Source organism: Mesocricetus auratus, unplaced genomic scaffold (genome assembly GCF_017639785.1).
Source record: "Mesocricetus auratus isolate SY011 unplaced genomic scaffold, BCM_Maur_2.0 Super-Scaffold_100020, whole genome shotgun sequence".
Lineage (NCBI taxonomy): Eukaryota > Metazoa > Chordata > Mammalia > Rodentia > Cricetidae > Mesocricetus > Mesocricetus auratus.
In genome coordinates, this window is record NW_024429201.1 from 26974477 (window position 1) to 26987346 (window position 12870).

The 12870-nt window shown below is 44.8% G+C and overlaps 1 protein-coding gene and 1 long non-coding RNA gene across 2 annotated transcripts in view; one reads left to right on the top strand and one right to left on the bottom strand.

The window, feature by feature from the left end:
- The window catches only part of Acot12 (acyl-CoA thioesterase 12), a 37276-nt gene extending 28594 nt beyond the window's left edge, over positions 1-8682 (bottom strand). Inside the window, exons 1-2 of the mRNA XM_040728976.1 lie at positions 8550-8682; positions 621-690 (exon numbers count right to left, since the gene is read on the bottom strand). Of these exons, the coding sequence (XP_040584910.1) occupies positions 621-690; positions 8550-8682 (203 nt within the window). The remainder of the gene's footprint in view (positions 1-620; positions 691-8549) is intronic.
- LOC110339385 lies at positions 8680-11212 on the top strand. Its single transcript, XR_002381519.2, has 3 exons — positions 8680-8815; positions 9280-9521; positions 10722-11212. It is a non-coding gene; the product is annotated as an uncharacterized LOC110339385 (long non-coding RNA).
- Positions 11213-12870: the final 1658 nt, after the last annotated feature.

Here is a 12870-nt window from a genome sequence, read left to right on the forward strand (position 1 = left end):
GCATCTAACGCTGGTGGTAACTTCGCAAGACTGAGATTGACTTGCACGGAGATTAGTGAACACAAGTGGACACCAGGACTTTTGTTGTTGTTTTTTTGTTTGTTTGGTTTTTTTTTTGCATCCAAAGATCTTTTTTTTATATATTTTATTTTCCAGTTTAAATTTATATAAGAAACCAGGTTGCTTCACAAGTCAGTTCCAGGTCCCTCTCCCATTCCCTCCCCTCTTCCCATGCCCTCCCCTCAACCCCCCCCCCGTTATCCCCTCATTCCCCCAGGGAGGGTGAGGCCCTCCATGGGGGTGTCCATAGTCTGTCATTTCATATAGGGCAGGGCCTAGACCCTTCCCCAAGAGTTCAGGGTGAGAGTGCACCTCACATTGCTCTATGGGAGTCCAAAGTCCGTGTGTATATTTGGGATGGGTACTGATCTGCTGCCCAAGGCTCAATAGATTCTCTAGGCCTCCTCACTGACACCCAGATTCAGGGACTTTTTTTTCTAATTTAGAGTGGGTCTAGTGCTTCTTGCTTTCTAAGAAACACAGTTGAACGAGGCCCAATAAACATGTGCTGCAAATGAACCCGTAAACCCGCAGGAACTGAACAGAGCGGTGCCACTTACCTAGCTGTGTCCTCAAACAGAATGTCGTCCATTGAGGCGGTGACACAGGAAATCCCGGCATGTTTTTCGGCTTCAAAAAACAGTACGCCATGTTAGTAGCTCCCATGAAATGTTTTAGCAAAGGGAAGAGGGAATGTTCTGGTAACGCATCCCCTCACTCATCACAGCACTCCGGTGCCCACCCATAGAGGTCTTTGCTCTCTATGTTGTTTCTATGGTGTGATGATCACTATACTTTCTCCTGAGTTTTAACTTAGGAATCTCTAAATTTGAACTTTAAGACCAATACTTGGGAAATCTGGAAGCTATAAGTAATAATTTTAGCAAGTTTTTTGATGACTCTAAATGTTATGTTACTATTAAGCATTACTTTCTTTTGTTCTCTAAATAAACATCAAAGCTACATCCACTGTCTGACAGAACTCGTAGCTGGATGTATCTAAATCTCTAAGGATTGTGAGCATGGCATAATCTGCCCCCCCCAGGTCACCTCCCACAGCTGAGGGGAATGTCCCGGGGAGTCAGGGACACACAGGAGGCAGGCAGGCTGTGCCCTTCATTTATTATTACCAAACTGATACCAACTTGCTGTGCATAACAATGTTGGAGACACAAAGGAGAGTGCTGCGAAGGGGAGCAGCAGCAGTGAATTTCCATGGTCTGTGTCTGCACTTAATTTGTCCAGAACTGTTTTGATTATTGGTTTCGTGATGGCTGAGAGGCCAGCATGGGACTGATTCAGAGCCCCTGGATGTGGTGTCAGTGAGGAGGCCTCAGCAATCTCTGGGGCCTTGAGTTTACCATAGCGTATGAATGAACTTTGGGAGCCCATTCCATATGGAGGGAACCTCTCTCAGCCTTGACACATGGGGGGGGGCCTGTTTCTAATCTAAATTAAAAAATATAGTGAGAAAAAAACAGAATTTATGCTATTCGGAAAGGGTTTTGATGCGTCTTTCTGTTAGTTTTGTTTTTGAGAGGCAGGCGTTCAGTCAAAATCCAAACAAGATTCTCATTGACTTTTTTTTTTGAGACAAAGTCTACACAGGCTAGGTTGGCCAGGAACTCACTTCATAGCCCAAGCTGGCCTCCCTCCAGCTCTGGTCACTCCCCCCACCCCCATCCCTCCACCTCCCATGCCTTAGCCACTTGGAGTGCTTTCCAAGCACTTTCCAAGTGCTTTCCATATTTTCCAATGAGCATCACCTTGCTTGGCTCACTGGCTTTGATGACTAAAGAACTTTTAGCTTCATTCTTAAATTTGAAGTCTTCACAGCTGATACACATTATGAAGAAGCGACAGTGCATTGAATAAAACTCTTGTTTGTTGCATGCAATGGTACAATCTAAGAATTAATTGATCATCTCAGGTAAAGAGAGGTGATAAATTAACCATTTTGGAACTCTGTGTGAGAGGCAAGAGGCGTGTTAGTTACAAAACAATCCTGCAAAAAGACGGGATATGGAGGTGTCAAACTCTAGGCCTGTTCAGGGTGGGCTCAGCTGAAGCCAGTGTAGCAAATATGAGGAACACTTGGCCAACTTCTAGGTGTTGAGCAGATCAGTATCAGCTTTTTATCAGTCTGCTCAGGGGCCATTATAGATCCATTCTGAGTCCGTGTCCTTAAAGCTGACATTTTCCAGAGAAGCACTGAATGTTGTCAAAAACATGCTATAAAACATGGACACAGCAGGGCATTCAGGGTGCATACCTTTAATCCCAGCACTCGGGAGGCAGAGGCAGGCGGATCTCTGTGAGTTCCAGGCCAGCCTGGTCTACAGAGTGAGTTCCAGGACAGTCTCCAAAACAATACAGAGAAACCCTGTTTCGAAAAACAAAAACCTTTGACACAAGAGTACCTAGTAACACTCAGTGCATAAAGGAACAGGCTGCCGAGTTCACCTAAAGTGTTCTTATTAACAGAGTATGTTGTGTACACCAACGCGATTTGCCAGTTTTAAGTGGTTGAGATACTAGTGGTTAATGTAGTAGAGCCGTATTGCATTTTCCAGGTGATTACTATGCTTACAGAGCACAGTACTAACTGTATGAGGGATGAGGGACAACCAGCAGCAGGAAACACCACTTACTAAGCATTTCTCACTGGCCATGCACCAAGCCTGTCAATCACAGGGAGTACTATCATTATTCCCATCTTTAAATGAGGACATTCAAGTCTAGAACGATTCAAATAATCATTCGAGTAGTTCTTGACTACATAGAATAAGAGTTCTAGAAGAGAGATGGGTAGATGAAGCTGAAAAAGGTATCAGGGAGTGACTCACTGAATGTGGGCCCCAACAGCCATGCTTTCTACTGAAAACCTACAGGAACCAGTGAAAAAGAAAAGAAAAAATATGAGGGGCCAACATAAGGTCCCTTGCTTTTGCACATGATTACATGATGCCTTTTGTTCGTTTTTTCAAGTGTGCCAGTTAGATGATATGAATCCGATCCTTCTGGTCCTTACATTTTGATTGCCCTTCATATGTTCATACAGTAGCAAACTTAGAGATATTACTGATTTCCTAGCGAAAAGTGGAGGCAGATTAGCTGCGATGATGGAATAAGAAAAGGTGTCCACATAGAGGGTTCTTGAGCCCAGGTCTGAAGGATGAACTGGAGGGGAACAGATGTGAGAGCAGAGCAGAAAGGAACGTTGCTGAGCAGACACAGCAGCGATTTCGTGATCTTGAGGAGAGCTTCTGGGGTTCTCATGGAGACATGAGAAGGAGGGCTGAGATGGAGCTGGAGGGAAGGCCAAGAGCAGGCCCCGAGTGGACCTGGAGGCTCTTGTCATCGGTTTAGAACTGTTATTGCTAGGTATTGTTCGGTGTCTTCTGATCTCTGCTGTGACCATTGGCTGCAAACACCAATGCACACGGACCAACCAGGTCTCTGCTGTTGCCAACAAGGTGGGTGGTAATTTTAGCCGTTGCTCTCCTACACTTAGTACAGCCTTTCAGGCTGCTTTTGAGGGTCTCTTAAACATGTCTGATTAGAATACGCTTACATGTGAAAATTTTTATATTAATCTTATTTGGGATTCTATGGATTCTTGAATGAGAGATTCAAGAATGAATCAGCATGATTGAGGAAATTAAAACCATTATTTTTGAATAGGAGTGAGTTCCTCATACTTTTTCCTCTGAGTACTTTATACAGATGTAAAAGCTTTGTTTTATGTTTTTTTCACAACCTTATGAGACTTTGTGTGTGTGTGTGTGTGTGTGTGTGAGTGAGTGTGTGTGTGTAAGTGTGTGGTGCTGGGAATTTAATTCTAACCTCATGCATGCTAGGCAAGTGTGCTATACCACTGGACCATAACCCCAGTTTTTGGTTGTTTGCAAGATTACAATATATAAATATATATCTGTGCAAATATTATATATAAAACATTTGCTAATTTTTCCCTACCCATCTTCATTTAGTAGTTAAGGCTATCGAGTATATTTTAAATTTCAGATGTTATAGTTTGCAATTATTGAGTTTCCATGCTGTCCTCACAAAACACTTTCTATTTTTCCTTTTGAGATCTTTTGCCTTTTTTCATTCTTTACAGTAACATTATTAATTTTCTTGAATATAACTAAAATAGCTACATTAAAGTCCTTGAATTTTAATTCTAGCATCAATGCCATCTATAGATTGGTCTCTATTGAAAATCTTGGAAGAATGAATCATGTTTGCCGGCTTATTTGTATGTAGATATTTTCTATTATAGCCAAGCCATTGTTGACTTGTTGAAATAGTGGGTTCTGATGAGCTCTTTGAAAAGGATTGGTTTGCTTTTGTTATTTTCTTGACAAAACAAGTAGTTTTGTTTACTAAGTCCCAACTATAAACCCTGCCATTTTAGAGATGGACATGGCTACTTCACTTTCTGTGGTCTTTACTAGGAAGTTTGGAGTCTGTCCTATAAACACAGAATTCAAAGTGTGCCAGACACCTGGTCTAGGATCAAAGGCAGGGCGCTTTGCCTCCCCAATTTTCTCTTTTCTAAAAATATCTCTCTTCATATTCCAGTGGATGTGTTTTCCTCAAATATTGTCTTTGGATGTTCAAACTGACAAACCTGTGGATTCCTAACTAAAAATTTAACTGGGAGAAAATTGGCGGGGTGCTCTCTTATCCTTAATGCCATTAAACAGCCCACCTCACAACACACACACACACACACACACACACACACACACACACACACCTGGTAAAACTACAGAAAAAAGAATTAAACTCTTAATTTCTTCTCTTAATTCTTCAAATCTTCTCTTCTGAGTGTAACTTTCATGTGTTCCAAACACTTCTTGTTCACCTTAATCTACCTTTATTTGTTCTATTGTCCAGAGTTAATAGTTGTTAACTATGGGGGAGAGTTTTCTGATAGAAAGTACTTGACCAGGCTAGAGGGAAAACGTTTCTAACCTTTTTAGTAAAGAAGCAAAGGGTAGAGATGAAAACATGTCTGACATGACAATATTAGCAGTTTTGGGATGTACTTTAGAGGCATTATGGAGGTGAGACCAGAATAAAGTTGAGAGTTCCTCTGATGCCCACAAGGCAGGGTGGTGGGGCGGGGTCTAGGCAATGGTGTGGTGGCTCAGCATGGGGGCTGGGCTTAAGAGATTCCTCCAGAAGGAAGCCTTAGTAAATCCAAAAAGGAAAGGGTTGTATACTGCACATGTGCAGGAAGAAGTAACGTGGATGGCATGTCAGGGCTGAGCCCCAGATTTTTAACGACACAGCTGGATGAGTGAGGTAGCACTCTTTAAAAGTGATCATTCAGGGAGATTCACTGCCAACATGGAGAGGAATTGTGGTCTTGAGAGAGTTCAAAACAAGAAATGGACATGGGAGGTGGAGGATGACTCGGTGGTGGTTTCAAGAAGGACTGAAGGGGTAGAGGGCCACCCACAGCAATGGGGCCTACTGCTAATGTGATTTTTCTTTAAATATCGAGAAGTTGTTTTGGAATTCAGCAGTGTTTGAGGGTTACAGCATTGTCTTGGGGGATATGACTATAGCCATTATTTATCTTAGAGCACTAGTCAAAGGAACACTGGCTGAAGCAATGCTAGAAAAATTGACTTTTGCTGTGCTGGGTGGAGGTGCACACCTTTAGTCCCAGCACTTAGGAGGCAGGCGGATCTCTGTGAGTTCCAGCCTGACCTATGGAGTGAGTTCCAGGTCAGACTCCAAAGCTACACAGAGAAACCCTGTCAATCAATCAATCAATAAAATAAAATTGGCTTTTGCATTGCTGTTCATTCACATCTTACCTGAACAATGTTCCCTGCTTATGTGGTATTTCTTATTTCCATTGAATGTTCAAATGGCCATTATCTGTATTTCGTAAGCCAACTTTATCATAAAGATTCTTTAATATTTCTAATATTAACATTATCAGTTATAAAGATTATTAAGGTATAACATGATTGTCTAGAGTCTTCCTAGTATCTGATTTTCCAAAAAGGTCAAACTTCATGCCAATTGCATTCAGTTGCCTTGGAAACAGGAATCATTATTATCAGCAACACCAATCAGTTCTATACTTGTTTCTTTTATTTACAAATGAGTAAAGGTCCTATTTCTGATTCCTTGTTATATTGTTGTAACCCAATTCAAATCTTGTTAGAAACTGTTATGGCAGAAACCAACCAAATCAGCAAATAAAACAAATAGGTTGTCCTGGGAAGTGTAGTTGAATTTGACAGGGGCTAACATGCCCAGGTTAGCACCGTATTAAGAAAAGTGAGTTCATAATATTCTGAGCTTTACTTCTGCCACATGCAGTATAAGGGATGTGACTGGAACACCAGACATGTAAAGCTCCCTCCACCCAGGTCTAATTTGTCATCTGAGCACACATTTCCCCAGAGCTGGGACCAGCACAGGGGCTGGACTTAAGAGACTATGGACTCCGGGGAGATGGAGAAAGGATCTGGAAACAGAGGAACACGCCATGGAAATGGCCAAGAAAAAAAGAATAGGTGTAAAGTTCCTTAGGGAGAAAAGCTCTGTGTGCATCCTAGAAAAATATCAGAAGGCTGCCATTGCTTGTATCAGACAGTCTGGAGGGGAGATGGTTACCATGGTAAATTGTTCATATGGGAAACACAATGTTATATTTGTTCTTAATGTCAGCACCCATCTGGAGGAACATCCTATAGTCAGTCTGATGTCCTGAGCTGGGTTCATAATCAACTCTGTCTGCCTGGCACTTTAGAGAATGAGTTTTCAGGTACAAGAAGCATCTGTAAAGAATGAGGAAAACTTGGATTTTACTTCAAGGATGATGGGAAAAAACTGAGAGGTCCTAAGCTGCAGGAGGAGAGTGGGAGTCCGTGATATGATTCACGTACTCAAAGTTCACTGTGTGCAGATAACAGATGCCAGGGAAGCAAGACAACACTAGGACACCAGAGGGATGTCTTCAGAGGGGAGGCACGGTAAGGCTTATTTGTATCCAAGACTGTATCTGTCACTGGCTAGAGATGACAGAAGTCAGCATGGGTATAGGAGACGTTTGTTTCAAAAGTACTGCTCAACCCAGGCTCCCAGCTGGAAAACCATGCCTAAATCTAACCCATTGTTTTTAAAAGCGGGGCTTCCATCCCTCATTGTAAGCCAACCATAGTCAGAACCCCAGTGTGTAGCAATGCTGATAGGCTGCCTTTCTTAGGGTGACGACCACACAATAGTCTGAACTGGGTCGACTGAACAATAGACATTTAGTTCCTCGAAGTTCTGAGGGCTATAGAGTCCACAGCTGCCACTTGGTGCTCTCTTCCTGGTTTGCCGATGGCTCTTGCTGCAGCGTCACAAGTTTCTTTCTTTCTTTCTTTTTTTTTTTTTGGTTTTACGAGACAGGGTTTCTCTGTATTGTTTTGGAGGCTGTCGGTCCAGCCCAGCCTCGAACTCACAGAGATCCACCTGCCTCTGCCTCCCGAGTGCTGGGATTAAAGGTGTGTGCCACCACCGCCCGGCGACATCACAAGTTTCTAAGCTCCTATGGGATCAGGATATACCCTTATCATCTCGTTAACCTTGAGTACTCACTCAACTGTCACTTCCACAAAATACAAACCTTGGGGGTGGAGCAGAGATATGATTAGGTCCACATTAGATGCTTTTGTCACCATCCTCAGTGCTTCCTTTAAGCTGGGCAAGCCCTTCACAACTAGACTACGCCCCCTGGCCTTCTCCTTGCTGTTTTCACTCTCATCTTCTCTCAAGAATATCGGCAAGGGTCCCTGACTGCCTGACAGCTGATGGCAATAAACTGAACCAAGAAGGGAATCTGGCAGCGGAGCGATCTTTCACCAAGGAGACATTTAGCTCACTTGAGAAAGCATGAACTGGGACTAGTCTTGTACGAACACTTTTGTTGTTGCAGTAATAATCTAGTTGCTTGTCAAGAAAATACGTTATCACGTGCATGTGCGCATTTGCGTGGTGTGTGCGCTCGCATACACACACACACATACATACACGCACGCACGTGCAAAACCAGAGCTTCATGCTTGCAGCGTGAACACGTTTTCTAACTTCAGTTCTACTTAGTCAATGAACCCAATCTTAGAATTTTAAATATGGTTAAGTATAGATACAAGCAATCTGTCTTTTAGGGGGTCTTCACTATTGTGGGTGTTAAAGGGAGTCCTGTAAAGGAAACATCCGAGGACCACTGATCTAGGTCATTGTCAGTAGCTGTCTTAGTCATCAATACTGCCTCCACAGCTCGCCTGCTCTCAGCTCTTGGGAACATTGCCCTTCCCCTTGGCTTCCTTCTCCCGAGCTATCTCAGGCTTCCACGCTGGATCCCCAGCTCCAGATACTCCTGCCTTTCAGGATCCACCAGCGGGCAGCCTGTCCTCCCCCCGCCCTGCCCCATTCCCCCGACGGTGTATTCGCGTGGGCAGCGGGCTTACCAGCCAGGCAGGCGGTGGTGTCCATCCACTTGAGCAGCTGCCCCGCACTCAGCTCTCCCCGGGAGTCGGCGTGCGCCGGCTGGATGGCCTGGCTCATGAGCACCTCTCCGGGCGCCACTGTCGGTTCCATCATCCCGGCTGAGAGACTGAGAAAGCCGAGCGGAGCCGAGCAAACACCGGGCACCAGCGCCAGGCCATCCTACTCCCCCGGGACACGCCCCCGCTCCAAAGGGCACCGCCTGCTCCTGCCACCAGGTGCTTAGGAGGTGAGAGGTCAGGATTCTGGGAGTCACTGGGGACTGCAGAGGAGGGAGGGAGGGACTGCAGCCAGGAGCCCCAGCTCTGAAACCGGGGCAATCGGTGTTCTCTAGAATGCAGGTCACCTGCTGAAGACCTAGGCAGAGGAGGGCATGTGGAGAAGGGATTTCTGGTTTCTGGGCTTTGCTCGGCTCTTGGGTTTTGCTGCTTAGGCCTTTTGTATTTTTTTTCCCTGCTAGGCATTGCAACACTTATTGCTTAAGCCTTTCTTCATACTCTACCTTCTAATTCTTAGAACATTATAGTGACTCCAAAAAATGTTTAGTTAGGAAATTGATCCACTGCCAAACAAATGAAAAACAAAAGGTTCTGAGAAGCTGGTTTGTGTAGGTACATCAGAGCCACCCAACTAGAGAAGGTGACACTCCTGAGTTTTCAGAAACTGTCACATTGTTACCAATGGTCCCCACAGGTCTCCAAAGATGCCTTCTTCAGCCTTCATCATGGGAGACAAACCTAGAACACCGCACATGAACTCGTGGCCCCCACACAGAGGCAACAGCCCCTGTGCTTTGTGGAGCTTCAGTCCTGGGCTTTACTAAGCAGCTCTTTTCAGGGAAACAGGAGCATCACCCCCCCCCCAGAGACTCCTGGATTCATGGATGGCTGCCCAGGGGAGCACTCTTGTGAATGAAGTGATGAAGGCCTGGAGGGGTAAGCTAAGACATCAGTACCAGCCGCTGGAAGCCGGGCCTCCTGTCTGTCTTGGGACTCCGGGAATGGTGCTGGGCTTTCAGCTTTAGGCCTCTGGCCACCAAGAACAGCCTGGGAGCATCAAGGAGAGCCCGGGGGTTTAAAGATACAGTTTTTATTATTTTAAATTACATGTATTAATGTGTGTTTGTTTGCGCACCTGAGTGCCGGTCCTCAGAACCTCTAGGCTGGAGGAACTGGATTGCCCTGGAGCTGGAATTAGAGGTAGTTGTGAGCTCCCATGAAACCAGCGTGGAGAGCCAGACCTCTGAAGAGCAATACTAGCTGCTGACCAGTGATTCATGTCTCCCTGAGCCTTGAACACACACATACTTAATAGACAAGAGGAAAAGAGGCACTTGACAGATGTTAGAAGCCGTTGTTTCTAGTCGGTTTCAGACTATGCAAGCACAAATAAAAGTGGAATACCTTCAGTTAGGCAAGTAGTAAGTTCGATTTTGTAAGAGGCATGAGGCAATTAAAAGTGACTTGAGGGGGAGGTCTTGTGTAGCCCAGGCTGGGTTTGAACTTCCCTGCCTGACCTCCCAGTGTGAGATGACAAGCATGTGCACTCTTCCCTATTTGTGAAGTCCTGGGAGAGTGAACTCAGCGCCCCCCACACCACACCACGTGAGTCGCATCCCGAGATGCTCCCTTTTCATAGCCATACAGTTATTCAGTGGCTATGTGGCTCTGTCCATACCATACGTGCTAATCCCCTTTGGAAAATGCCTAGCACCTTTTCATCTGAGGTCTGTAACGGCAACTAGCACCATTCAGAAACTAGTGAATTAGAGGATTGCTCAGTGTGAATTCACTCCATCTGCAGATAACTCTATGGATGGAAGGTTCTTGTTGATGTTGCACATGGCCATGTGACTTGCCCTGGGATGGAAAGTGGGGAGGTAGACATGTACCAGGTTTCACCTTGGACTCCCAGGAACATCTGGCTTTTGTTTTGCCATAAGGAGATTCTATACCAACTAATGACCTATCTGCGTCTGACTGGATTCATACAAGGTTCCAAGAGGTGCTGCCAAATGGGGACCAAGCGTTCACATACCTGAGCCTATGGGGGGGGGCTTTCTTACTCAAACCGCCACAACAGGCAGCTATTGTCACCTACTTGTATGCTCCCTTGATAAATGTCTGTCTCAACAGGACAAGAAGATACCAACAGCTGCACCGGGCTGGCAGTGGTGAGTGCTGAGGCCACTGGACAGGGAGAGAGTGGAAGCAGCTGATGTATGCTCTGTGCCCTAACAGGAACAGCAGCCAGAGACCCTTCCACCACAGGAGGCGAACCCCAAGCTGAGGACTGCGCTGGTCCACGTATTTTATACCAAGATGAGTTTACTAACTCTTCCTGTTGTTGATTTTATTTTGTTTTAGACAGAGCCCATGTATCCCTGGATGGACTGATAGTCTCTCTGTGCTAGAGGCTGGCCTTAAACTTGTTGCAATCCTCCTGCCTCAGCTGCTCAAGCATTGTATTTATAGGCATATATCACCACAGCCATTTTTCATTCTTCTATCATTTTTTCCGGACTGCCTTCATCTGGTTTGGTTTTAGGTCTGGAAGGTATTCCCTTCTGGATTCTGCAACTTGTGTAGCTCTGCGTTTCTTTAAAAGCCTAGGATGCCTCACTGAAGCTCTTGGAACCATGAGGGTTTCTTTGGGGGGGATGTACATTATCGATTTACTTTTTAAATAGTTAGTAGGCCACTCAAGTAGGCTAGCTCATGTGGTCATCTCTGGTTTTAGAAGATGAGTGTAGATGGGAGTGATCATTTCGGGTGCCTTGCCACAGGCAGACCTGAGCTCAAAGCTGAGCTGGTGTTTTTCTCCCATTGGGCAGCACCGGCCAGCTCTGCTGTCCCTTCCTGATGCTCTACGTTCACCACAGGACTCCGTCTCCTGCCCACAGTTTCCTTGCCTGCTGAACAGGTTCTCATGATTCTTCTGTCCTCTAGAAACTGCAGCTCTCGAGTTTTGAGGGTGAGAACATGTTGTTAAATATGGAATAAGGACCTGCATGATGGACAGAGCACAAGCAATGGAGATCATATTAACCATAGTTTATTATAGTGAGACCAAAAAGGGGGGAGACAGACATGACAGAGAGAGAAGATGAGAGAGGATGAGATAGAGAGAAAGACGAGAGTGATATAGAGACAAGAGTAAGAGAGAGAGAGAGAGGAAGACATGAAAATGTGAGTTACTGTAGTTAAAGCAAGATGGGATAGTACAAATGCTTGGACACTGACTGATGGATTTATGTAACTCCTCAGTTACACACTACTTTTGACTATCTACCAGATTTAAAACCAGACTCCTTTAACTGTGTGTTGTGAATTTATATTCACAACAGAAAATTTGGAAGTACTATTCAAAGAGTCTGTTTTCTCTGAACCATTTAAAATTTAAAAGTGGCAGTAGCACACACATCTTTAATCCCAGCACTTGGGAGGCAGAAGTAGGTGAATCTCTGAGTTCAAAGCCAGCCTGGTCTACCAAGCAAAGTACACCATCAATGTGGTGACTAGTTACCCCAAAAATTTTAGTTTTAAATTTCTCCAAACAGGACATGTCAATTAATTGTAAAACACTATCAAAATGGGTAAAATCAACATTCATTCTTTATTAACGTCTAATCTCCCAAGCCCATTCATGTTTCAGCAAATTCAGTAAAGCCCTGTGTTGTCATGTCTCTTTAGTCACCCTCAGCAAAGAACAATTACATCCCTCCCTCCACTTGTGTTTTATGACTTTGAAACCACTGAGGTTCACAAAGCAGGTATTTTGTGAAATATCCCCCAGTATGAGCACCTCATGTCTCCTGTAACTCCACTGAGCCTCCGTATCTTTAGCAAGGACACCATCTTAGTTAGGTTTCTATTGCTGTGAGAACTACCATGTCCAAAAGCAACCTGTGGAAAAAAGGGTTTATTTCACCTTACAGGTTACAGTCCACCATCCTGGGAAGTCTGGGAAGAAACCTGCATGCATGTAGGGGCCACGGAAGAGCGCTGCTTACTAATTTGATTTTCATGGCTTACTGAGCCTTCTTCCTTATAAACCCAGGGCCTTCTATCCAGGGGTGAAACCACCCAAAGTGAACTGGGCCATCCCCTATCAACCACTAATTAAGAAAATGCCCCTTATCCAATAACTGATGGAAGCAGATACAGAGATCCACAGCCAAGTTCTGGGCTAAGCTTTGGAGTTCAATTATAGAGGGGTAAAAAGGATTACGTGCATAAGGGAGGGTCAAGATCATGATAGGGGAAACCCACAGAGACAGCTGAC